The sequence below is a fragment of the Zeus faber genome (genome assembly GCF_960531495.2).
Source record: "Zeus faber genome assembly, chromosome: 2".
In the NCBI taxonomy this organism is placed as follows: Eukaryota; Metazoa; Chordata; class Actinopteri; order Zeiformes; family Zeidae; genus Zeus; species Zeus faber.
This window is the reverse complement of record NC_137189.1, coordinates 18,005,418-18,029,161: the sequence shown is the minus strand read 5'-3', so window position 1 is coordinate 18,029,161 and position 23,744 is coordinate 18,005,418. Positions and strand designations below refer to the sequence as shown.

Below are 23,744 nucleotides of genomic sequence, written 5' to 3'. Positions count from 1 at the left end.
TCTGACAAACAAAAAGCCTACCCAAATGAATGATTGGTGTTCACATCCTACATCTTATTAGCAGCATCATGATGCTGGGGAGGGTAAAGGCTCTACATGCCCTGGCTCTGTTTAGCGATGCTGATGTGGTACTAATCGCAGTGTTATTTAAAGAGTACACTGTTGCTTTGTAGTGAATACTATTTTTTTTCCTCATAGTACATATCTACATTTAATTGCATTTTTTGCACCCCTCAATTATACAGTACATATATTTTTGGTCATGATCATTATAGGCCTATATGGAGTGTTAAAGAGGAAAATGGGAGGTAAGTGTTAGCAATCTCAAAGTTTTGAAACATCTCCGTTTCAACTGTAAATATCCAGTCACAACGTCCAGTTCTGAGAGACATCCACCGAATGAATGAATAAATAAATAAATACATTTTATCATACAACTTATATTACATACAGTACATTCCCTTGGGTTAATACCATATTTACACATGCTTTTAAAATTTCAAGACCGCAATACGTGGCGAGGTCTCATGCCCCACGGTTAACACCATCAGGATTCCATTTCTCCGATTCTGAGTCGGCGGAGTCACCGGCTCGCTTTTCCAGACACTCTCACGTTGTGGCCGAGGATCCTCGCACCCCTGGGGCTCTGGGCGGACCCCCACGGGCTCGGCCCGCCAGACCTGTCCTGCGCTTGGGCGGGCCGAGGGTGGGTGTAGCCGCCGAAGGCAGACGGCGAGTGGCTGCGAGGCTCCTGGCGTGACGGGGAGGAGCTGAGCGAGCGCTGCAGCGACGAGGAAGAGCTGCGCGGGTGGGGGAGCGGGAGAGCTCCCCCGCGGTCCTGCATCAGCTGGGTCAGGCTGGCCAGGAAGTCTGCGTCACTGGTGCTGCTGGCACGGACCCTGAACCGCCGGCGTCTGGGGAACAGATTGGATTGCTTGGTCAGTGCTATCGTATTGGCGGAAAATACATCATGCTAAAAAAAGAAACTGTTAGTGGGAAAAATAAATGATGACGACCGATCATGCTTGGCATTATAGTAGAATGTAAAGAACCTCTGGGATTCTTTGATATGGCGTTTTGAATTCATGTAGATGGAAATAAATAATCCCCACGACTATCAATGATAATAAATTGATGCTTTAGAGCTATCGCAATTATTACACAATCCCCTAATAACAATTATCTGAACTGGTTGCAATTCTTTTACAAAAATCATTTGAGATTCCATAACTATGTTCTCATGCAAATGTCAGCAGAATTTTACGTTATTGTGTTCGGCTGTGGCGACTCCTAACAGGAGACGCATATATAAGACGCATAAGAAATATTAGACACATGGGGTATGGTGGCACAGTGCATTGCACTGCTTCTTCATACCAAGAAGGACCTGGGTTTCGATCCTCCCCGTGCTCACATAGGGTTTCCTCCTTGTAAAATCAATAAGGAGCCCCACCAAAAACATGCAGAACATCATTGTCAGGTCCCTGTTACTGGTCTCCGGGCGCATCGCTGTATGCGGCCTGCTGCCCCGCCGGAGGAAGGACAGGCCAGGATGGGTTAAAAGCAGAGAACTCATTACACCAGCCACCATTTGAAGCGTGTGTGTGTGTGTGTGTGTGTGTTGGTCACTGCCGTCGCCGCATGAGTGCATATGTTGTGGTGTGTGTGTGCCATGTGACGAATAAAGATTCTTCTTCTACACTTCCATCTGTTGAGTGAAATTAATTTGGCCAAAAGAGTGTGGACACCTGAACACCACACCCATGTCTGCTTCTCAAACACTTAATTTCAAAACCATGGGCATTAATATTAAGTTTCAGCTACAACAGCCTCCACTCTTCTGGGAAGGCTTTCCACTAGATTTTGGAACATGGCCCAAGACACAAGAGTGAGGTCAGGCACCGATGTTGGGCGATGGGGCCTGGCTCGCAGTCACGGTCCAATTCCTCTCAAATCTGTTCAATGGGGTTCAGGTCTCTGTGCAGGCCAGTCAAGTTCTTCAACCAGTCAGTAAATCATTTCTTTATGGAACTGGCCCTTTGTGCGAAGGGACATCATCATGCTGAACCAGAAAAGGGCCCTCGACAAACCATTCTCCAGATTGTCATTGCATGCTGTAGCATTAGATGGGTTGACAGAGGCAAAACCATGAGAAATGACCCAGAACATTATTTCTCCCCCACCGAACTTTACAGTTGGCACTATACATTCAGGCAGGTAGGGTTCTCCTGGCAGCCGTCAAACCCAGATTCCTCCGTCAGACAGCCAGATGGTGAAGCATCATCATTCCAGAGAAACACTCCACAGTCCAAAGGCAGCGTGCTTTACATCACTCCAGCCGATGCTTGGCCATAGAAACCCAGTTTATGAAGCTCATGACGAACAGTTATTGTGCAGACGTTGCTTCCAGAGGCAGTTTGGAACTGGGTAGTGAGTGTTACCGAGGACAGACCATTTCTACGCGCAACCCGCGTCAGCACTTGGCGGTCCCGTTCTGTGAGTTTGTGTACCGTACCGCTTCGTGGTTGAACAGTTGTTGCTCCTGGATGTTTCCACTTCATTAGGCTGTCGTCACAATAACACAACTTAGGGTTGACCGGGGCAGGTCTAGCAGGGCAGAAATTGACAAACTGATTTGATGGAAAGGTGGCATCCTTTTGACAGTAGGGCTGCTCGATTCTGGCAAAAGTTCTAATCACGATTATTTTGGTCAATATTGATATCAGGATTATTTAACATGATTACTCATTGACTTTGTAAACATCATGCATTTATTGAACTAAAAATAAATAAATCAAATCCTGATTTTGACAGTTTGTTATTGTTCATTATTCACTATGGAACAAAAATAGAAGATGAAACTCTCCCTGAGTTCCTGTACTCGAGTACGAATAAGAGTACATGAGCACAGTATCGGGCCCGTTCCCTAAGCTGAACTAAACATGCCACATGGTACAGTCAGCACATGTGCTACAACAGCCTGCTGAGTGACTTTGGGGAGGGGCGAAAGCGCACCACTGTAAAGGAAACGGGAGAGCTGGATTTATAACACAAGACAAAACCAAAGCGTCATTGCAAAACTGGCCCGTAATTGCTTTATCTCGATAAACTTGTTTTCTTTAGGGCTGCCCCCAAATAGTCGACCAAACGTTCGTCAACAAGAAGAGTCTAAGTCGACCAAGTTCTTCATTGGTTGGTTGGTCGCAGAAAAAACAAAAAAACAACTCCATTCAGGAAGTCAAAATTAACCTTATAACCTATATGGCTGGACCCGTGTATGAAACGCTAGAAGGCTTTTAATTTGAAACAAATTTAAACAAAAATAAATGTTCAGTCTCCTTGCTGGTTAATCCGACACATTCAGATGAATAATTAGCGGCTTATGCCGGAAATTAACTGGCGGCTTGGTTCATGTGTGTGCACCACATGAAGTCAACTAGTCTAAAAGTCTAAAAATAATGCATATTGTAAAAAATACTGCGTATATTATAAGAGCCATTGGAAACCATTAATCACATTATTCCAATGTGGTTAATGCCAATTACCAAATTGTATTTTGAATGGCCCGATGGCAGCGATGATTTACAGGCGAGGATCTGTGGACCTGGAAAATGCACCCCATGAGTCCGATACTGGGAAAACGATCTTCTGTACGCCACATTTCAGTGCAAATTATGTCAATATGTAATTTAAGTGTGTATATTGCTAAAATTATAATTGGGCCTAATAACTTTAACCAATGTAATTTTTTACCCGTGTAATTAACAGGCAGCTCGCTTCATACATGCGTACCGCACAGCACTTGTGAATGAATTGATTATTAGGTTTTGTATTTATCTGTAATGTAGCACAGTGTTTGCTATAACATTCTTTCTCAGCTCTGGAACTCAAACCATTTTCTGATGGCCAAAAATCATATTTAAAAAATGTAATTCATATTGTAAACGTGGAACAGTTTGTCGAGTAATAGCTTGAACTGACGACTAAATGTGAACTAGGAGAATCTTTAGTTGGGGGCAGCACCTAGTTTTCATGATCGTTGAAAGCCAAAATCGTGATTGAAAATAAAGTTTGATTAATCGCCCAGCCCTATTTGAGTCAGAGAAGTCAGAGCTCTTTAGTACAACCCATTCTGCTGCAAATGTTTGTCTAAGGAGATTGCATGGCTGTACACTTGGTTTTATGCACCTGTCAGTAATAGGTGAGGCTGAAATAGCCTTAATTAGAAAGGGTGTACTTTTGGCTATGTAATGTACTGTAACTGTCTACCCACATTTTTATATTCCAATGTCCAATGGCTCTTCTTCATAAGGTCTTAAATTTAAATGAAGCAAAAAACAAAAGACAATTACATTTGAATAACTACTAAAAAAAAAGCACAAAAAATAAAACAATATTCTGTCAATGTATAACTGTGACAAATTTGAGACCCATACCTATTCAGCTCATACCTGTTGTCCACGGTTGGGCGCGCCGGCGGTTTCCCGGGAGGCGGTCGGGGCACAAACCCTTTCTGTTCAGGGAGGAGCGGGGAGCTCAGGGGACGAGGGATCTTGCTCCTGCTGCCGGACGACGAGGACAGCGAGAGGGGGTCTTCCTGCCAGTCAGATCGGGATCCCCGCTCCGAGGAGAGCCTGTCCCGGGGGGAGGCACAGGGCAGGTTGTCGCAGGAGAGCGACGGTGAGGGCGAGTGGGTGGGTGAGCCATGTATGGGGCTGCTCCAGCGGTGACGCCGCTCAGCCATGGGGTCCCAGCCAGGAGAGTCCGGGGGTGCAGCGGGGTCGCGCACAGGGATCCGGCTCAGCTTTGGCGAGGAGGACGAGTCCCGTCGTCTGATGAGAGGTGGAGGCAAGGACGAGGACACTGCGCCTGCTACTGCTGCATCTGCCTCGGGCTGCTGATGGGGCTCGGAAGAGCGGTCGGGCAGCCCGGAGTCGCTCTCAGGGTCGTTGGTCAGCGCAACAGCGGGGCCTTTGATCGGGTTGGGTGTCAGACTGGGACCCGAGCCCAACTTCTCCTTGTCCTTCAGGCTTTCCTCGGAGGGTTCGTCCAGTTTGCTGGTCGGAGCCTCCAGAGGGATGGCGTCACTCTTCTCCTGCACGGGAGACTGAAGACTGGAAGACTATGGAGAGGGGGGGGGGGGTGTTTCCATTAGTAGTCCATTTATCGTTTTTTCGAGGCATTGAGAGAGTAGCGACAGGGACAGCATACACTTAACCCAAAACAGATCAGACTGTAGGACCCTCTTCTCTGGTGGCCATTGTAGTGCATGTGTATAAATTTAGGTGAGCACAGTCCTCTCCAGCACAACAGTGCGTAGTTTGGTCTGTTGGATTGCAGTGTGGGGGTGGTGTGGTTTAAGCAGCAACACCTGTCTTGGGTCTAGGTAATTGGGACCAGGACCAGGGTGGCTGTATGGCTGTTGCTTGTTAGAACAATCAACAAGCAACAGGTAAACCCCAACCCCCAGCAGGCAGGCCACCCCTCCAAACAGCCCCCAGCCTCTACCAGCCAGCACAGCATGAGGCCCCACGCTCCGGAAGGGAGTAGGGGGATAGTCTGCTTCGTCACCCTGAATGAGGGTCGCCTATGGACTGAGCTGTTCCGAGGACCCAGGTCTCTCGGGAAGGGTGAGGGCCCTAAAAACGCCACATAGCGTTTGGCGTGGCGTGTGGCAGGCGGAACTAAAACATGGACACAGGCCGTTTTCCATTAATGAGTTGAAAAACTTCCTTTATAGAGTGTTTGCAAAGCACTGCGGGCAAGCAGCAATCAAAAACAAATCTCTTTTTGAGACTTGTAATGTTGAATTCCATATTGGTGAACCATCACTACCAAAAATAGCTATGTTTAATGAGTTTGAACTGATATTTCACACAAGTAAACAATTTGGATAACCTAGATTTCACCTTGACAACTTGATTCAGGTGTAGCTGTGTTGTCAGTTACTCTAGTTGAGGCTCAACTAAATTTTAACCGCTATATCTGAACAGTCTGATTACAGATATGCCCAAAATATTTTTCTGTAGATCACTTTTGAACACAATTCAACGTCCAAAAGCTTCCTGCATGCCTCCGTTGTCCTTACCTGGTCCAGTTGAGATCTTGTCAGGGGTAGGACTGAGGGCATCTGTCCCAGCATCCCGGGCAGCCTCCTGTGGCCCAGCAGCCACGTACCGGGCAAGGCCATGTGCGACAACACTGGGCTACTGGGAACCGAGGTTGGCTGTCCATCGCTAGGTTCGGGCGACTGTCGATCATTTTCTTGGGGCGCGTGGATTTCTGGCTTTGTATTCCCGTAGTGAGCCTCCACCGGAGGTTTGGTCCCCGCTGAGCCGCTGCCTTGCTCCAGCTCCAGCATCACCCACTCCTGGGAGTCGCCCTCCTGGGGCACAGGGCTGAGGTTGACAGCCACAAAGCCGCTGCTTGCCGCCCCCTCCTCCTGGTCGGGGGTGGCGGTGCCAGTGCACTCCTCCTCGCAGGAGACCCTCTGCTCGCCCTGCACCCGCACCGCGGATGCCTTCTCCCCCACCTGCGAGAGCACGGGCCTTGGTTTCCCCAGGCTGAAACCAGAGATTTCATTGTGAGGTTGTGTACACAAAAAAAAAATTGTAAAATTACAATTCGTGGAGACTTTACATGTTTACAAGTGCAATTTATCACTTATCACATGACAACTTGTATGGTAGTTGTAGTCTAGTCCTAGTTTGAATTCTTATTTTAGCTCACTAGGCTAAAGAAAGAGAGGCTAAGGAGAAGCTTGTTGCTTTTGAGGCACACAAAATACATTCTAATCTAGAAACATCAAGCCCTAAAGTAGCTTGTATGGTATTTGTTTCCTGAATTAAACTACGCAGTTATTATTCTGTATGAGGGACGTAACTCACTAGGCCTCCAGGAAGCGTTCAATGGTGGGTTTGGGTTCGGGGACAAGTCTCTTCTCGAAAGCAAGGCTCTGGCTGTGTCTCATCCGTCGCAGCAGTGGTGCGGCTCGGTCCAGGAACATGGTCTCTGAGCGCACGCGCCGCGGAGAGCTCTGCACTGAGCACGTGTTGGGGCTCTGGTTCCCTTGGTTCTGACTATTCTCCTCCTCACTAACCACCTGGGGGGAACGGACCAAGAGGAGAGGATGAAGACGAGAGAAGAAAGTAAAAAAGGGGCAATATCACCCCACCGCTCTGATACCCAAGTTTCTAGTTGTCATTCTACAGGTTTTTCCAACCACTGTGCCTGCTAGGTGTGCTGTAAAAATGTTCAAATTCCACTTAAAATTAATAAATAATAGAAATTTGGTGTTGTGCTATAGATCAGAATTGAAAGGTGGTACAACTTAATCTAATTTGAAAATGTTGTGCATGATTTAGTGATCATTTTGCATCCTCTTGGATTTTGGTGAGGGTCCATCACTACTGACAGAAAAGATGGAAAGAAATAAGCTGATGGTTAAAAATGGATGGAATTATTGTTCAAGTGTCCTTGGCTCACCTGGCAAGCCAAACATGTCAGAAAATATATTTCCTCCTTGAAGATTAACGTAAAGCAACCTAGCGAGGAAGCACCATCACTGTGTGATGGAACATCCAGATGTACAGCTGTAAACGTTATGTCTCAGTCCTAAAGCCAACAAGCATTCTATGCACAGAGCGTGCTCTTAGATGTAGGTTCATGTCTGAATTAACATTTCATATACAACTTCATTTTGCCCCCCCCTGACCTTCCTGATGGCCGGCTGGGCCTGCTTGTGGTTCCGGTTACGATCGATCTTCTCCCACACTTCGGCACTCTGGGTGGTCTGCATGGGGATCGGGGGGCAGTTGTCTGCGTCGCTGAGACGCTCCCCTTGCAGGACGTCCTCTGTGTTCTCCTTCTGCAGCTCGGCAGGCAGCATGGAGGCGTTGGCCATGCTAGAAAAACAAGAAGAGCGAAACATTGCTTAATTTTTAAGGCCACCAAGGTTAAAGCTGCATAGAGATTTGCGCTGTACCAAAACACATCAACTACAATAACAAGTGTCAAATATTATCCCTAATGGAAAAGTCTGACATCCCTCTCACTCCTCCTTTGAGCTTTATTTACCCCATGCATGCCGGTGTGAAGCGGGTCAGCTGCTGGGCCGTGGTTGACGTGGTGGTCGGCGTGAGCAGCTCCTCCGAGTCGCGTTTCTCCCAGTCGTAGGGGTCATTCTCCAGCACATTGTGGCTCTTCATGGCGTTCTCAAAGACTGACATCAGTAGCTTTGACAGAAATGTGAGTTACTTAAAAGTACAAAAGTAATTAAAGAAAGCGGCGCATATGATATCAGCCTGTATTAGCCCAGTCTGCATGACCTACCTGATAGTCAGGCTTAGTGAAGTAATCCAAGATCAAGATATGGTCCAAGAAGATGGCAAACTCTGAAGGAAGGTGCTTGAGTAGGAGTCGATGGTTGTATGTGTCTTTAAGATTTCCTACTTGTTCCTACGAGCGGGCGGAAGAGAAGGACGTGTTCAAGTAGATACATATTCTAGGTGACACAATGTAAAGACGAAACAATGCAAGTACTCGGGTGGCCCTGAAGATTTTCCTTCTTGACTATTAGTCGGCAGTTCAAGCTATTTGTCAACTAATTGTTGTAGGTTTACGATTTTCCTTTAATCATTTAAATATACGCTTTTGGGGCTCCAGAAAATGGTTTAGGTTGCAGGGCTGAGAAAGAATATTTTAACTTACACTGTTAACACTGTGCTACATTACAGATAAATACAGAACCTAATAACCAGGATTTAAAATATACATTTAATTTACAAGCGCTGCGCGGTGCACACATGCGAAAGCAATCCGCCTGTTAATTACACCGGTTAAACTTATTTGGCCCTATTATTATTTTATTAATGTACACATTTAAATGACATAATTTACACTGAAATGTGGGCGTACGGAAGATCCTTTTCCCCTCAGTCGGCACCGATTCATTAGGGACCCCTTGTCGGGCACATTTCCCGGGGCCATGGATCCCGCCTGTAAATCCCCGCTCCCTGTTGTAAAGCCAGCGGCCGTCTATGGATCCTTTACAGCGACTCTCTGTGCAAACCCTGCTGCTTTCCAGGTCCGCTGACTTGCTCAGGTAGAGGTACACTCGTGACTCGCTGTGCCTTCTCAGTCCACGGCCCGTTGGGGCTTGGGCGCACTGCCGCCGGGCCATTTAAAATACGATTTGGTTATTGAAGAATGTGATTAACGATTTCAAATGGCTCTTATAATATACGCAATATTTTTTATAATTTACATAATATGTATTCAGACTTTTAGACTAATCGACTTCATGCTGCGGCATGAAGCAAGCCGTCTGTTAATTACCGGCAAAAACCGCTCGTCGAGCTGTAATTATTGTTCCCAATGTGTCGGAACAATCAGCAAGGAGACTGAAAATTTGTTTTTGTTAAAATTTGTTTAAAATGAAAAACCCTCTCACGTTTCATACACGGGTCCAGCCATATAGGTTTTAAGGTTAACTGGATTTATTTTATTTTTTCCTGCAACCAACCAACCAACCAACCAATGAAGAACTTGGATGACTAAGACTCTTGGACTAACGTTTGATCAACTATTTGGGGGCAGCCCTATACAGTACGTACTTTGTCTTTGACTTTCCTCCAGGGCAGCTGACCGACCATAAATTCCACCAGCATGTAGAACAGAGACCAGAGGTCATCGTGACGACCCATTTCCTGCAGATTTCCGATACATAAGGGTTGGAAAACGTTGAAATGATGGATGACACACCGGCTAATGTGTATTCAAATTGAACTCACCTTGTTCTTGTGTGCGTTGACTGAAGCATATCGCACAGTCCCTCTGAAGCCTGCCACAGGACGAGGCTGAGAAATAACAGAGATAACAGAGAGAGAAATGCCGTCTGAAAGTTAAAACAGACTCAATTCAGGTTTTATGGATCTATGTTTTATTCTTTCCAAAGTAGAAAATAAAATCCTATTAGCACGCCAACAGCATAACTTCACATATCACATAAAGAGGTATAACTTTCCTGAATTCGATAATTAGGGCTCCATATTGTAATTGTACAGTTATTTTGATATGAAAAATAATCATTTTGTAATACTAATGGTCAGAAACAAGTATTGGCTGAAAGATAATGCGTGAAATAGGTATATTTAATTAATTAAAACACAATTTTTACAGTATTTATAACGAATAAACTGGACCGTGTGTATTGCTGCCTGCAGCTATATTTTTTATTTCTATGTTCATTTTTAGGTTAACTGTGTATTGGCAAATTTCCCTAGCGTCTAGCCTTCTAGTTTACTGTTTAAACTTTTGGTTTATTTATAGTTATTTTGTCAATTTATAGGTTTAGAATTAACGTTTATTGTTAGGTCTAGTGTACATTACCAAATTTCTAGTGTTCAGTATTTACATGTTGTTCTGTTTAGTGGTGAGGTTAATTGTACATTGCAAATGTATCCAGTTCTACTTTTCTACTGGTGAATGAGGCTGATGCGGAGTACTCACTGGACGGACTTCCTGGCAGGAGTTGGTGAACTGCCGGGCCAGGCCAAAGTCCAGCATGTAGCAGCATCTACACGTACTGGCAAGTCGCCCCATCGCAAAGTTAGACTGTAGTTTCCAAACACAAATATGGAAACGATGTTCACACAATTGCAGAAAAATACACATGACGGCTCTTCCTGCATTATCCACCTTCTGTCTAAAACCCAGGTTCATTCTGGCATTACAAAATGAAATTCAAGGACTTTCACATACTTTTTTAAGCACATTTTTTTCTTTTTCAAGGACTTCACACAAAACATATATGTATTAATATATATTATATAATAATATATATACAAATATTAGTATATATATATATATATCTTAAATTAATATTATTAATTTCATTATCATCTACTATTAAAAGTGTCTATTTCCAAGCATATTGGATTCAATTTACATTTCCTTGGTATCTTTGGCGTAAAAGCGTTTCTGGAAAAAAATAATTACATTAAAAATTGAATAACAAAATCAGGAGGAATATCAAAGGTTTTCAATGACTGCATTTTTTTCAAGGAGTTGTCAAGCACTTATTCCAGAACTTCAATTTCTGAGGACAAAATTCAAGCACCTCAAGGAACCGGTTAAAACCCTGTTAAACGCAGACTTACCGGCTTGATGTCGCGGTGCAGGAAGCCAACTGAGTGGATGCTCTCGATGGCCTCTAGGATCTGCCGGCCGAGCCTCAACGTGGTGGAGACGGAAAAGGTGGCACGGGACATAGTTCTGCGTAGATCTGCCAAATTCCTCCCCTTGTTGGAGACGGAAATCATCATGACACATTGCCAATTAAGTGTCATGAAAATATGTGTTCTCAGAAAACAATAATTAAAACACAATTATTAAACAAAAAAACAAGAATTGTCGTCGGTTTCCCACCTGGAGTTCCATGACCACATAATTGAAGCGATCGTTTCGGCCACAGCCCACAAAGCGACACACGTGATCTTTACCTGCCCAGAAAAATCCACAAAAACACTCTTAACCGTGTTTTGTAAAACCTTTTAATGTGCTGTATGTTTGGTTTTTTTCCCCCACAGTCTTCCTACAGAAGATATATTTTAGGAGATACAGTATATTTAGAGTTTTACCCTGGAGCTTCTTCAGCACAGCTACTTCCATCTTCAGAACCTGTTTGGGTTGTTGGGCCGACTCCACCTTCAAAGCCACATTGGCTTGGCTCAACTGATCCAAGACCTCGTAGATCTCGCCAAATCCTCCCCCGCCGATCTTCTTCACCTACAGGCACACGGGAGTGTAGCGCACGTGTCAAAAGTGCAATGTTAAAAGTCCTAATACCAACAACTTTTGTGGAAAGGTTGTATGCTATGCCAGTGTTGTAAAAGTTGATAGAAAGGATTTTTTTTTTTCCCCCCTCGGGGTGACTTACCACTTGCCATCTCTCCCTGACTACATCTGACACTGACAGTATGTCTGTCTGGTCAGTAGTCCCACTCATCCTGAGCGCTCTCAACGGGAGCCTGCACCTGGCATCAGTGACACAGGCCACTTACTAAAAGAGAATAAATAATTAAATAAGTAATTTACATTGGATGTCAATTTGGTTCAAACTTTAGTGCACATGTATAAAAGCATCAGCAGTGTTAATGGAACCGTAAATCCTGTGGTTTGCAAGCTAGCAAATGTTAGAAAAGAAACCACAGTAAAGTCAGTTTCATATTGATCATCAGCCATTCAACTTGATATTCACCCTTAAACATTCAACATCCTTCTATCCATGCAATAATTCAATATCAAATTAACTGCATTAATAAGTGGAGTGCCCCCTTGCATCAACAGTGCTTCTTTTTTTGAGCTTCATGTGGAGAAAATTCTCAACAACTCCCCCCCCCCCATTTTTGACCCATGTTTTTATCATTTCTATGATGTGTTAACTACACATTCATTTCAATAGCTCCACCACCGTGCACCTTTAGATGACTCAAGATTTTGTCGAGAAGGCAGCTTTATTCATAAATGTTGAAATGTAGTAGCAGATCGAGTCAGCAAGTTATTGGCGATGATATTTATGATCAGCTGCGTAAAGGTTTATAGATGGCTGACCAATTGATAAAAGTTTAGTGTTGATACTAAGTATTAACACTCAATCAATTGTACAGCAGTGCATAAATAAAATAATGCAGATACAGGTCAGCAGCTTCAGTTAATGTTCACAACAACCATCAAAATGGGGGAAAAAATGGGACCAATAATCCCACGTTTGTCCCAGTGTTGCTAAAACATACTTGTGGACTCGGGCGACTAAACTGTTCAATATTTTGCATGCAGCAAACAGGATGGCAATGTGGCTTTTAACTTAGTCGTACTGGTCCTGCATTGAAACAGGAAATATGATATAAAATGCATAGTTTATGTGTTTACCTAAAATGTTTTTTATTTTACTATCCAACATGCTTTGCAACAGCAGAGGGAGTATTGAGTGGACATTGAGTGTATCATAGCCAAGATACTATGGTGATGTCAGAACGAGCAAACCTGACAGTATAGCAACCTTTTTATGAAGTATGTCACATTTAAATACACTCACTGAGCACTTTATTAGGAACACCTGTACACCTACTTATTCATGCAGTTATCTAATCAGCCAATCGTGTGGCAGCGGTGCAATGCATAAAATCCTGGAGATACAGGTCAGCAGCTTCAGTTAATGTTCATATCACCCATCAGAATGGGGAAAAATGTGATCTCAGTGTTTCCACCGTGGCATGATTGTTGGTGCCAGAGGGTTTGAGTATTTCTCTAACTGCTGATCTCCTGGAGTTTTCACACACAACAGTCTCTAGAGTTTACTCAGAATGGTGCGAAAAAAATAAAAAAGAAACATCCAGTGAGCGACAGTTGTCCGGACATAAACGCTTGTTGATGGGAGAGTTCAACAGAATAGCCAGACTGGTTTGAGCTGACAGAAAGGCTACGGTAACTCAGAAAACCACTCTGTACAACTGTGGTGAGCAGAAAAAAAAAAAATCTCAGAATGCACAACACATTGAACCTTGCGGCGGATGGGCTACAACAGCAGAAGACCACGTCAGGTTCCACTTCTGTCAGCCAAGAACAAATAGCTGAGGGTGCAGCAGGCACAGGCTCACCAAAACTGGACAGCTGACGACTGGAAAGAGAGCCTGGGGTCTGATGAATCTCTATTTCTGCTGAGGTACACAGATGGTAGTAGGATCATAATTTGGCGCCAAAAGCATGAATCAATTTGTATCAAGAGCCCAGGCCGGTGGCAGTGGTGTAATGTTGTGGTGATATTTTCCTTGGCACACTTTGTGCCTGTTAATACCAATCAATCAAAGCTTGAATTCCACAGCCTCTTTGAATATTGTTGCTGACCATGTGTATCCCTTCATGGCAACAATTGATTTCTTATGGGTACTTCCAGCATGATAATACACCATGTGACAAAGCAAAAGTTGTCTCAAACTGGCTTCATGAACATGACAATTAGTTCAATGTTCTTCAGTGGTATTCCCAGTCACCAGATCTGATTCCAATAGAACGCCTTCGGGATGTAACAGAAGGAGATTGGCATCATTAATGTGCAGCTGACAAATCTGCATTAATTGGGTGATGCAATCATGTCAACATGGACCAGAATCTCCAAGGAATGTTTCCAACATCTTGTGGAATCTAAAATTGCGGCATTTTTGAGGGCAAACGGAGGCCCTACAGAGTACAGGCACTCCTCACTTAACGAACGAGTTCCGTTCCTAGGACCAGGTCATTATCGAATTGGACGATAAGCGAGGACACATGTTATTTTACGGTAAGGGGACATGGTGATTGCGAACACTAGTGTAGTGAATGCTGATAGACTGCAGGAACAAGACTGAGACTGAGAACGGTGATGCACAATGAGTTGCTTGACGCTGAGACACCGCAGCTCACAATACAAAATGGTCAGAGAGCTGGTTGTAAGTCCAAATGATCGTTAGGGGAGGAGTACCTGTATTGGTGCTCAGTGAGTCCACGCACGCACGCACCATTAAAACCACCTGCCTAATATTGTGCAGGTCACCCTTGTGCAGTGAAGACTCCACAAGATTTCTCAAGGTGTCCTGTGGTATCTGGCACCAAGACATTAGCAGCAGATCCTTTAAGTCCTGTAAGTTGCGAATTGGGGCCCTTATGGATCGGGCTTATTGTTCCAGCACATCCCACTGATGCTCGATCGGATCAGATCCTAAGTCTGGCCATCCACATGAAGTAGAAGAAAACGTGATTCATCAGACCAGGCCACCTTCTTCCATACCTCCATGGTCCAGTTCTGACACCCACGTGCCCAATGTAGGCCATTGTACGCTTTCGGTGGTGGACAGGGGTCAGCACGGGCACTCTTGACCAGTCTGCAGCTATACAGTCATATACGCAACAAGCAGCGATGCACAGTGTGTTCTGACACCTTTCTATCATAGCCAGCATGAACTTTTTCCAGTAATTTGAACTACAGTAATGTAGATCTTGTGGGGGACTGGACCAGACAGGTTAGACTTCATTCCCCATTCCCCACATGCATCAATGAGCGTTGGGCGCCCCTGAGCCTGCCACCGGCTCACCGGTCCTTCCTTGGACTACTTATGGTAGGTACTAACCACTGCATACTGGGAGTGCCCCACAAGACCTGCCATTTTGGAGATTCACTGACCCAGTTGTCCAGCCATCACAATTTGGCCCGTGTGCTCAGAACATTATGCCTACCCATTTTTCCTGCTTCCAACACATCAACTTCAAGAACTGACTGTTCACTTGCTGCCTAATATATCCCACCCCTTGATAAGTGCCATTGTAATAAGATGAGCAAAGTTATTCATTTTACCTTTCAGTAGTTTTAATGTTGTGGCCGATTAGTGTGTGTGTGCGCGCGCGTGTGTGTATATATATATATATATATATATATATATATATATATATATATATATATATATAGTTGTTTTATTGCTTATTGTATATTGCCATCTATGAATTGTTGGTTTATTTCTCATTGAATATTGCAGTCAATGCATTTATTCAAGCTTAGATTGACAATCTTGAAATTGTTGAACGTCTTTGGGTTTGTTTAGCATACCTGTCAACGACTGAATGGCCAGAGAAACTTGCATTCATAAGGTCCCAAGTTCTGTTGTTTTACCACGAGTGGTGCATCCACACTACTCTGCACCAAAGGTGCATGAATGGCAAATGAAACGCGACAAGTAAACGTCAGAACTTTTGACATCTACACCGCTGTGACATCGTAATGCCACAGTATCCAAGGCAATGGTAGAATTTTCTAAAGCTGTTGGGAGATGAGGACCGTCAGGAGGAAGAGTCAGAGCACCATGTTATAGTCAGAAGTCAAAGACATTGGAAGGGCCGGGAATAAATGAAGGGGAATCCAGGTGAGAAACACACAGGGACTTTGATTTGGGTTTGATTCCTAGCATTTAGTCTAGGGTACGATGTGGAATCCTGATGAGATTCTGGTAGAGGACAGGGTTGCACCATAGAGTGTGAAGTTACAGCTCAAATAACAAGTAAGGAGAGTAAGGAGATTAAGAAGAAGGAACCCATAAAAGAAGAGACCAGGTGCTGAGCAGGATCTCATGTGCAGAAGCAGTGAGAAGAGGGGGGAGGTCATGCAACGCTACAGGATGCACACGCCATAAAAACCCAAGAACTAAGTAAGGGCCAAAACATGCGCCTGGCCTCATCACTACAAACACATACACTCTGGTTGTGCATGCTGAACATGCGCTACTACGAGTGACGAAAAGTTTGGCTCTTTTTTGAGACTGCTCTTCCATCAAAACTTAAGGAACTTGTTGGGCTGCTTGAAGAGTAACTCGCAGCTCTCTGCTATTTGTTCTCGAATAGACTCAGTGAACACCTGTGTGTCTGTCTGCAGTTACTGAGTCAAAAACAAAACTAACGAACGACTCTTTGGACGGAGTGACTGAGTCAAAAGATTTGCTCACATTGAATGAATCGTTTACAACTCTTGCGTCACGAGCTCCCACGTTCCTGAGGAGGTAATAAACCAGACTGCTCAAGGGGACAGTAACAGGCACATCTTTAGAATGACATGGGCAACAGCCAAACAAACACAAGAATCACAAGCAAACATGGTAACTGTTGAGGAATGTGTCATCGTGTAGCAAAGAAAATGTAAATAATATAAAGAGGACAGAGTGTGTGGCCAGAGTGTGTGTACTTTGCCAGGGTAATCCCCGACTCCTGAATTGTTTGTTTTGATTCGTTCACTCTGAATACATTTCCAGGTGAAACATCTCCCGAACACAATCATGCCTGAAAGCAACCGATTGCTGTAAGTAAGGTATGATATTGATTTCAGACATCGGAAGAACATGTGGTGAATCTTTTGAAACCAATGTGTAATTAAAACAAAATAACATTTGTTATATACATTTTTTGTTGTTGATGGCATGGCAGGTGTCAACTAAGGTAACGACTTGGTTTCACATATCTGAAGTACATGGTGGCAAAGTTATTGAAATTAATGTGTATTTAAAACAAAGAATTGTGCAATAAACCTAAAAATAAACTAAAAGAGAATGTTAAGCTGGCTGTGACATAAACATTGGGGGAAATAATTATTTGATCCCTCTGTGATTTTGTAAGTTTGCCCACTGACAAAGAAATGAACTGTCTATATTTTAGTGGTAATTTTTGGTAGGTTTATTATAACAGTGAGAGACAGAATATCAAAAAGAAAATCCAGAAAATCACATAAAAAATATGTATAAATTATTTTGCATTTCATTGAGTGAAATAAATATTTGATCCCCTACCAACCATAAAGAATTCTGGCTCCCACAGATTAGTCCTCTAGCTTTAAGAAAGTACTCCTAATCTCAACTCGTTACCTGTTTAAAAGACACCTGTCTCAACTAGTTACCTGTATAAAAGACACCTGTCCACAGAATCAATCAATCAGACTCTAACCTCTCCATCATGGGCAAGACCAAAGAGCTGTCTAAGGACATCAGGGACAAGATTGTAGGCAGCTGGACCACAGTCACCAAGAAAACCATTGGTAACACACTACACCGTAATGGATTAAATCCTGCAGCGCCCGTAAGGTACCCTGCTCAAGAAGGGACATGTACAGGCCCGTCTGAAGTTTGCCAATGAACACCTGAATGATTCAGAGAATGCTTGGGAGAGGTGATGTGGTCAGATGAGACCAAAATCAAGCTCTTTGGTATCAATGCAACTCACCGTGTTTGGAGGAAGAGGAATTCTGACTACGACCCAAAGAACACTATCCCCACCGTCAAGCATGGAGTTGGAAGCATTATGCTTTGGGGGGGGTTTCTCTGCTAAGGGGACAGGTCGACTTCAACACATCGAGGGAAAGATGGATGGGGCCATGTACCGTAAAATCCTGGTTGACAACCTCCTTCTCTCAGCCAGGACACTAAAAATGGGTCGTGGATGGGTCTTCCAGCACGACGATGACCCAAAACATACAGCCATGGCAACAAAGGAGTGGCTGAAGAAGCACATTAAGGTCATGGAGTGGCCTGGCCAGTCTCTGGACCTTAATCCTATAGAAAATCTGTGGCGGGAGCTGAAGCTTGGAGTTGCCAAGCGACAGCCTCGAAACCTTAAAGATTTGGAGAGGATCTGCAAAGAGGAGTGGTCCAAAATTCCTCCTGAGATGTGTGCACACCTGGTAATCAACTACAAGAAACATCTGACCTCTGTACTTGCCAACAAGGGTTTCTCCACCAAGTACTAAGTCATGTTTTGATAGGGGATCAAATACTTATTTCACTCACTGAAATGCAAAATAATTTATATATTTTATTTAATGTGATTTTCTTGATTTTCTTTTTGATATTCTGTCTCTCACTGTTATAATAAACCTTCCAAAAATTACAACTACAATTATAGACCGTTCATTTCTTTGTCAGTGGGCAAACTTTAAAAAATCAGTGAGGGATCAAATAATTATTTCCTCCACTGTCACTGGCTTAATACTGTGACAAATAGAAGTGGTTTTGGAGAAAAGCGTCTGCTAAATTAAATCATGTAATGCAAATATGGCAATATCAAACACACCTAAGATAACAATAAACCTCTATATCAGCAATTCAGTCATAATAGGAATTTTTCCAAGTTTGCCTAAGTATTGGGGTTCGACCAATATCGGATTTGGATATATCGGGCCCATACCGGTGTTTTATTACAATATCGGCCTGTCAATGTCATAAACCTCAATATGAAAAATAATGGAAAGAGTCCCTCAGTAGGGCTGGGTGGTATAGAGACTTTTTACGGTATATCAATATATTATCAATCGAGATATAGTATGAGACAATACCGTTCATATTTTGTTCCAGAAAGCTGTGTCAGTGTCCCTCTCTCTGGTCGTTGTTTTTCTGGCTTGATTTTAAAAATATATACGGTTGCTTACTACGAAAATCTGACAAATGACTTTTTTCACATTGATGGTTGCTATTTTCCCCAATTCAGAGGTTCCAAACCACCAAGGCCTGGACCAGGGGCATTTGCCACTAGGCCGCTTGAAGGCGGATAGGAATTTTTTCAGAAGTCATCTCAGCTTCACGGAGCCGCTCTTTTGTCTTTCTCAGGAAAGTAAAAAGAAAAGTGTAAAAAGGATAGAGATTGATTGGTCTGATTACAGCTGTCATGCACTTTTATTTTGCAAATACAATTTTATTTTCTTTGCACATTCTATCCATAAAAATGGAGAAAAAAAAAAAAAAAAAAAAAAAAAGTGAATTCTTCATTTAAAGGCAATAATATCCTGGAATATGACATCCATGACATTTCGCTGCATATTATGACATTTCACTGCATATATGTACTGTATGCTTGTATGCATAAATATATGTGACATAACATATGTGATAAACATCTTGAATCTTCAATAGTATCCTGGAAATATTATTAAGACTTTTTTTTGGTGTAAAGACCTCTGAAGGTGTCCTGTGGTATCTGGCACCAAGACGTTAGCAGCAGATCCTTTAAGTCCTGCAAGCTGCAAGGTGGGGCCGCACCTAAACGACACACACGCACCCAGCCAGCCAAATGATGTAAAAGAAAACGTGATTCATCAGACCAGGCCACCTTCTTCCATTGCTCCATGGTCCAATACTGACGCTCACGTGCCAATTGTAGGCGTTTTCAGCGGTGGACAGGAGTCAGCATGGGCACTCTGACCAGTCTGCGGCTACACAGCAAGCTGCAACGCACTGTGTGTTCTGACACTAGAGTTGTCGTGATTACTGGTGTTACACGATGGTCGGGCATACACCGGTTACAATACTTGCCCACTGCCCCACCATCGTTTTCACGTACGCGTGCGCACACACACACACACACACACACACACACACACACACACACACACACACACACACACACACACACACACACACACACACACACACACACACACACACACACACACACACACACACACCTTTCTATCATAGCAGCATTAACTCTTTCGGCAATTTGTACTACAGTAGCTCTTCTGTGGAATCGGACCAGACCGGCTAGACTTCGCTCCCCACGCGCATCAATGAGCCTTGGGCGCCCATGACCCTGTCGCTGGTTCACCGGTTGTCCTTCCTTGGACCACTTTTGGTAGGTACTAACCACTGCATACCAGGAACACCGCACAAAACCTGCCGTTTTGGAGATGCTCTGACCCAGTTACCTAGCCATCACAATTTGGCACTTTTCAAAGTGGTAAAGATCTCTAGGCTTGCCCATTTTTCCTGCTTGCAACACATCAAATTCAAGAACAGTTCACTTGTATGTATGTACCTTGACAGGTGCCGTTGTAGCGAGATGATCAAGATATTCACTTCACCTCCATCTGTGGTTTTAATGTTGTGGCTGATCTGTATACATATCTGTACATATTGTCTGTATTGTTATTAGATTAGATTTAAATTTAAAATTCAAAGAAACATTTGAAAATTTGAAATGAAATTAAAATGATGAAATGTTGATGAGTTCATTTGGGATAGATATAATGCATGCATTTAAAAGTTATACAATTTTTAAGAGAAAAGAGCTCAATTGTGATACGGTTTTACACAAATTTATAGATAAAACCCGGTTAACCCCGCTAAAATAGGCGATTGACACCTTTCATATTGCCAGGAGAAATGCTGTTCCTTTTTTTTTTTTTCACCCCAGGTGACGTCTTAAACAATGACAGAAAACTGTAAAACTTGAAAAAAAAAAATGGCTCATCACCCAGCGAGACTCGGTTCCATTCGCTACTACAAAGCCTAACTCCTAGAGAGCCGTTCAAAAGAATCGGCTCGTTCGTATAACTTTACTGGGGATCGCCAAGGAAGGTATATATATTAATGCGGCAACATCCAAAACATCAATGCGTGTTGCATCGTGCGGGTAAAGGGGCCAAAATTAGTGCATAAACCCGGGTGTTTGTGTTTAAATCAAAGCCGATCGGAACTGGAGTCGATAAAACCTGTGTCTATTGCAGGGTCATTTGACCCGGGATTGAAACCCGGTTCCCACTAATGACAAATGCCGGATGTGACCGGGTTTCTGGCGCAGTGGGAAAAAGGGTATGAGTTTCCAGAAGTGAAAATCCCATTCATATTCTGAATCGAGGGTTTTGGTTATCGTCGGGGATGGCCCCTCAGGAGGTAGAGCTGGTCGTCTAGTAATCTAAAGGTTGGTTAGGCTGGTTCGATCCCAGGCTCCTCCTGCTAGCATGCTGTAGTGTCCTTGAGCAAGACACTTAACCTTTAATTGCTCCTGATGGCTGCGTCCGTCGGTGTTTGAATAATTGTAAGTCGCTCTGGATAAAAGCGTCTGCTAAATGTAACGTAATTATGAGCCATAATGTCGTAACCATCCAAGGTAGATTTGCGACGAGATATGAGATCGTGAACCAATGGTATATGCTTCTGTATGATATCAACCTTGTTTTAACTAAAACATTTTATTTGCAATGTCATGGAGAAGTACCACACTACCCACAATCCTAAAGAGTAACAGCGACGTATCTGATTGGTGGAGCTGGCTGTTACCATGGAAATGTTTACCGCACCCGCAGGGACTTTTGACGTGGTTGCACGACAGTTTTAAGTTACTGTCGGCTAGTGAGTTACTACTACCACAGAACTCTATGATCATTTACGTCACCACTGAGCACCCGTGATTTCAACACTATTAACAATACAAACACTACGATAATGACGGAGGTTAAATTCAAGAAGAAGAAGAAGCTAAACTATCGTTAGGTCGTTCGGTTGGGGAAGGTATAATTTGCAGTGGTTTACGGAATAAATGTTTCCTTCAGTCTTAAAAGAACTATGTATGCAGCCTTGAACTTTTGCCCCCCCGCCCCCTTTCGATGTTTTTTGCTCCGAATTAAATGTTTTTATGGTCACGATTCATCTAGTAGTTGGTTTGCTTGGTCCCAGACCTAAAACTCTTTATACAAAAGGCATTTCTGAAACGTCAACGGGGTAAATAAACGAGAGATTCACTTCCGGAAACGGGGCCGTTCTAAAAGTGGGCGGTCACTGCTGAGCGCTACGTCGAAGTGCTTCGCCACCCTCCGATGTGAGACTGACTTCGCGCTGGAAGAAAATAACCAGAGGACAGCAAAGTACCTCTGGTGGGCTTCAGTGATTGAATAACAAAAAAATAAAATAAAGCGAGGGTTTCTATCGCCGCGGCTAACACGCCCTATAAAGCCGCATGGACTCGTTTAATCATTGCATTATCACAGTTCCCCAGGTCGCCATGTATCACTTATTAAAATGTATGATGTGCACTGCGGCGACTGGTGGTGCAGTTAGCCGGCTAAGTAGCATGTTTGCGTTAGCTTGTCCTCCCTGCCTTACTTACCACGCGAAAACCAGACATTCAGCTGGCGAGGCTGTCCATTTCATCCACACGACTCCCGCTCGTTCGACATTCACGCATTATCTGCAAAATAACGGTGGGTCATGGCTGACGTTAGCGGGTTAAAAAGGATGCTCCGTTCATTCTCACAGCACAGCAGCGCCGATGGCGTCACTGGTGTGTGTCAGCGCGTCGTGCCGCGTTTGGTCGCAGCTCGGAAATGGGCATTTCCGATTCTGCAAATCCTCGCTCCCGAGTTAAACGCGTTCAGTCGCTTTTGTTGGAATAAAAAAACGTGGTCGCCCGCAGTAAATATGTATTGGTTTTGCAAGCTCGTGAATTCTACACGTTTAAAAAAAAAAAACGTATGTTATCATACGATAAAAAATAAATAAATAAAGACTGGTTAGATGAAAGTTAGACGTGCTTTCAAATAATAAACAAACCCACATAAAGGGAACTTTCCTCACCGCATGGACCGCCGTGTGGCCGCGTACACCGGTACTCTCGGACTAGAGCGATCTGCCCCGAAATTCCGATTGAAACGGTCGTTCCCTTGCGCTTTTCCAAGCGGGACGTTGGATCGTCCGAGTTCCGATGTCCAGTGGAGTGCAGCCTCATTCCGCGCACACCAGCATCCCAGCCCGCGGTGCGGCGCAGTCAAATCCCGGACGAATGTCGAATTGTGCTTAATGCTGAAGAAAAAAAAACACGCAACACTCTCGCAGCGCTGGTACGTTTATTTTGAGTAAAAGTGTTTAATTCACACGTTTACCTAATGAACAGCCACAGGTCAATAAACTATTTGTCCACGTGTGGGAGCCATCAGCGCTCAGTCAGTTACAAAACGTACGTAAAATGACGACGTAGCGCGTGTTTTCTATAAATAGATGTTAATATAGGCGCGCGCCTCTGCGGTAGACAAGAGACCCCGCTCTACGGGGCCACCGCGTCATGGAAAACAAACGCACACGGACGTGGTGGTGGTGGGCGCGGCCAAACGCCGGGATTGGTGACAGTGCGCGTTAGTGCAGGAAAGGTTCGACTCTTTTTTTCAGATTCGGTTCTGGACGAGTCACTTTGTGGTGGGGGGGGGGGAGTCCTTCCATCTCCGTCTCTCCGTTCGTCTGATTCGGTCGGCGTAACGGACTTGTGGTGACCGACGAACGGGTCAGAAGAGTCCGTCGGCTCTGATCTCCGAACGGAACTCTCTGGAATCCGTTCATTCTGTCTACTTTGTTTATTTTGGTGGGATGCAGAGTGTAATTCAGTCACATTCTAAATGAATTTTGCCAAATCCCTGT

The 23,744-nt window shown here is 44.0% G+C and overlaps 1 protein-coding gene across 1 annotated transcript; it reads right to left on the bottom strand.

The window, feature by feature from the left end:
* Positions 1-583: 583 nt before the first annotated feature.
* ttbk2b (tau tubulin kinase 2b) lies at positions 584-22,533 on the bottom strand (the record flags this gene model as incomplete). The annotated part of the gene is made up of 15 exons (XM_080023333.1): positions 22,444-22,533; positions 11,939-12,061; positions 11,640-11,787; positions 11,428-11,501; positions 11,160-11,300; positions 10,510-10,614; positions 9,792-9,857; positions 9,615-9,707; positions 8,332-8,457; positions 8,077-8,234; positions 7,715-7,904; positions 6,888-7,102; positions 6,089-6,563; positions 4,452-5,122; positions 584-914 (listed from the first exon to the last, which is right to left on the bottom strand). The coding sequence occupies exons 2-15, from the start codon at positions 12,005-12,007 to the stop codon at positions 584-586; spliced, it is 2,862 nt and encodes a 953-aa protein (XP_079879459.1). The 5' UTR covers positions 12,008-12,061; positions 22,444-22,533.
* Positions 22,534-23,744: the final 1,211 nt, after the last annotated feature.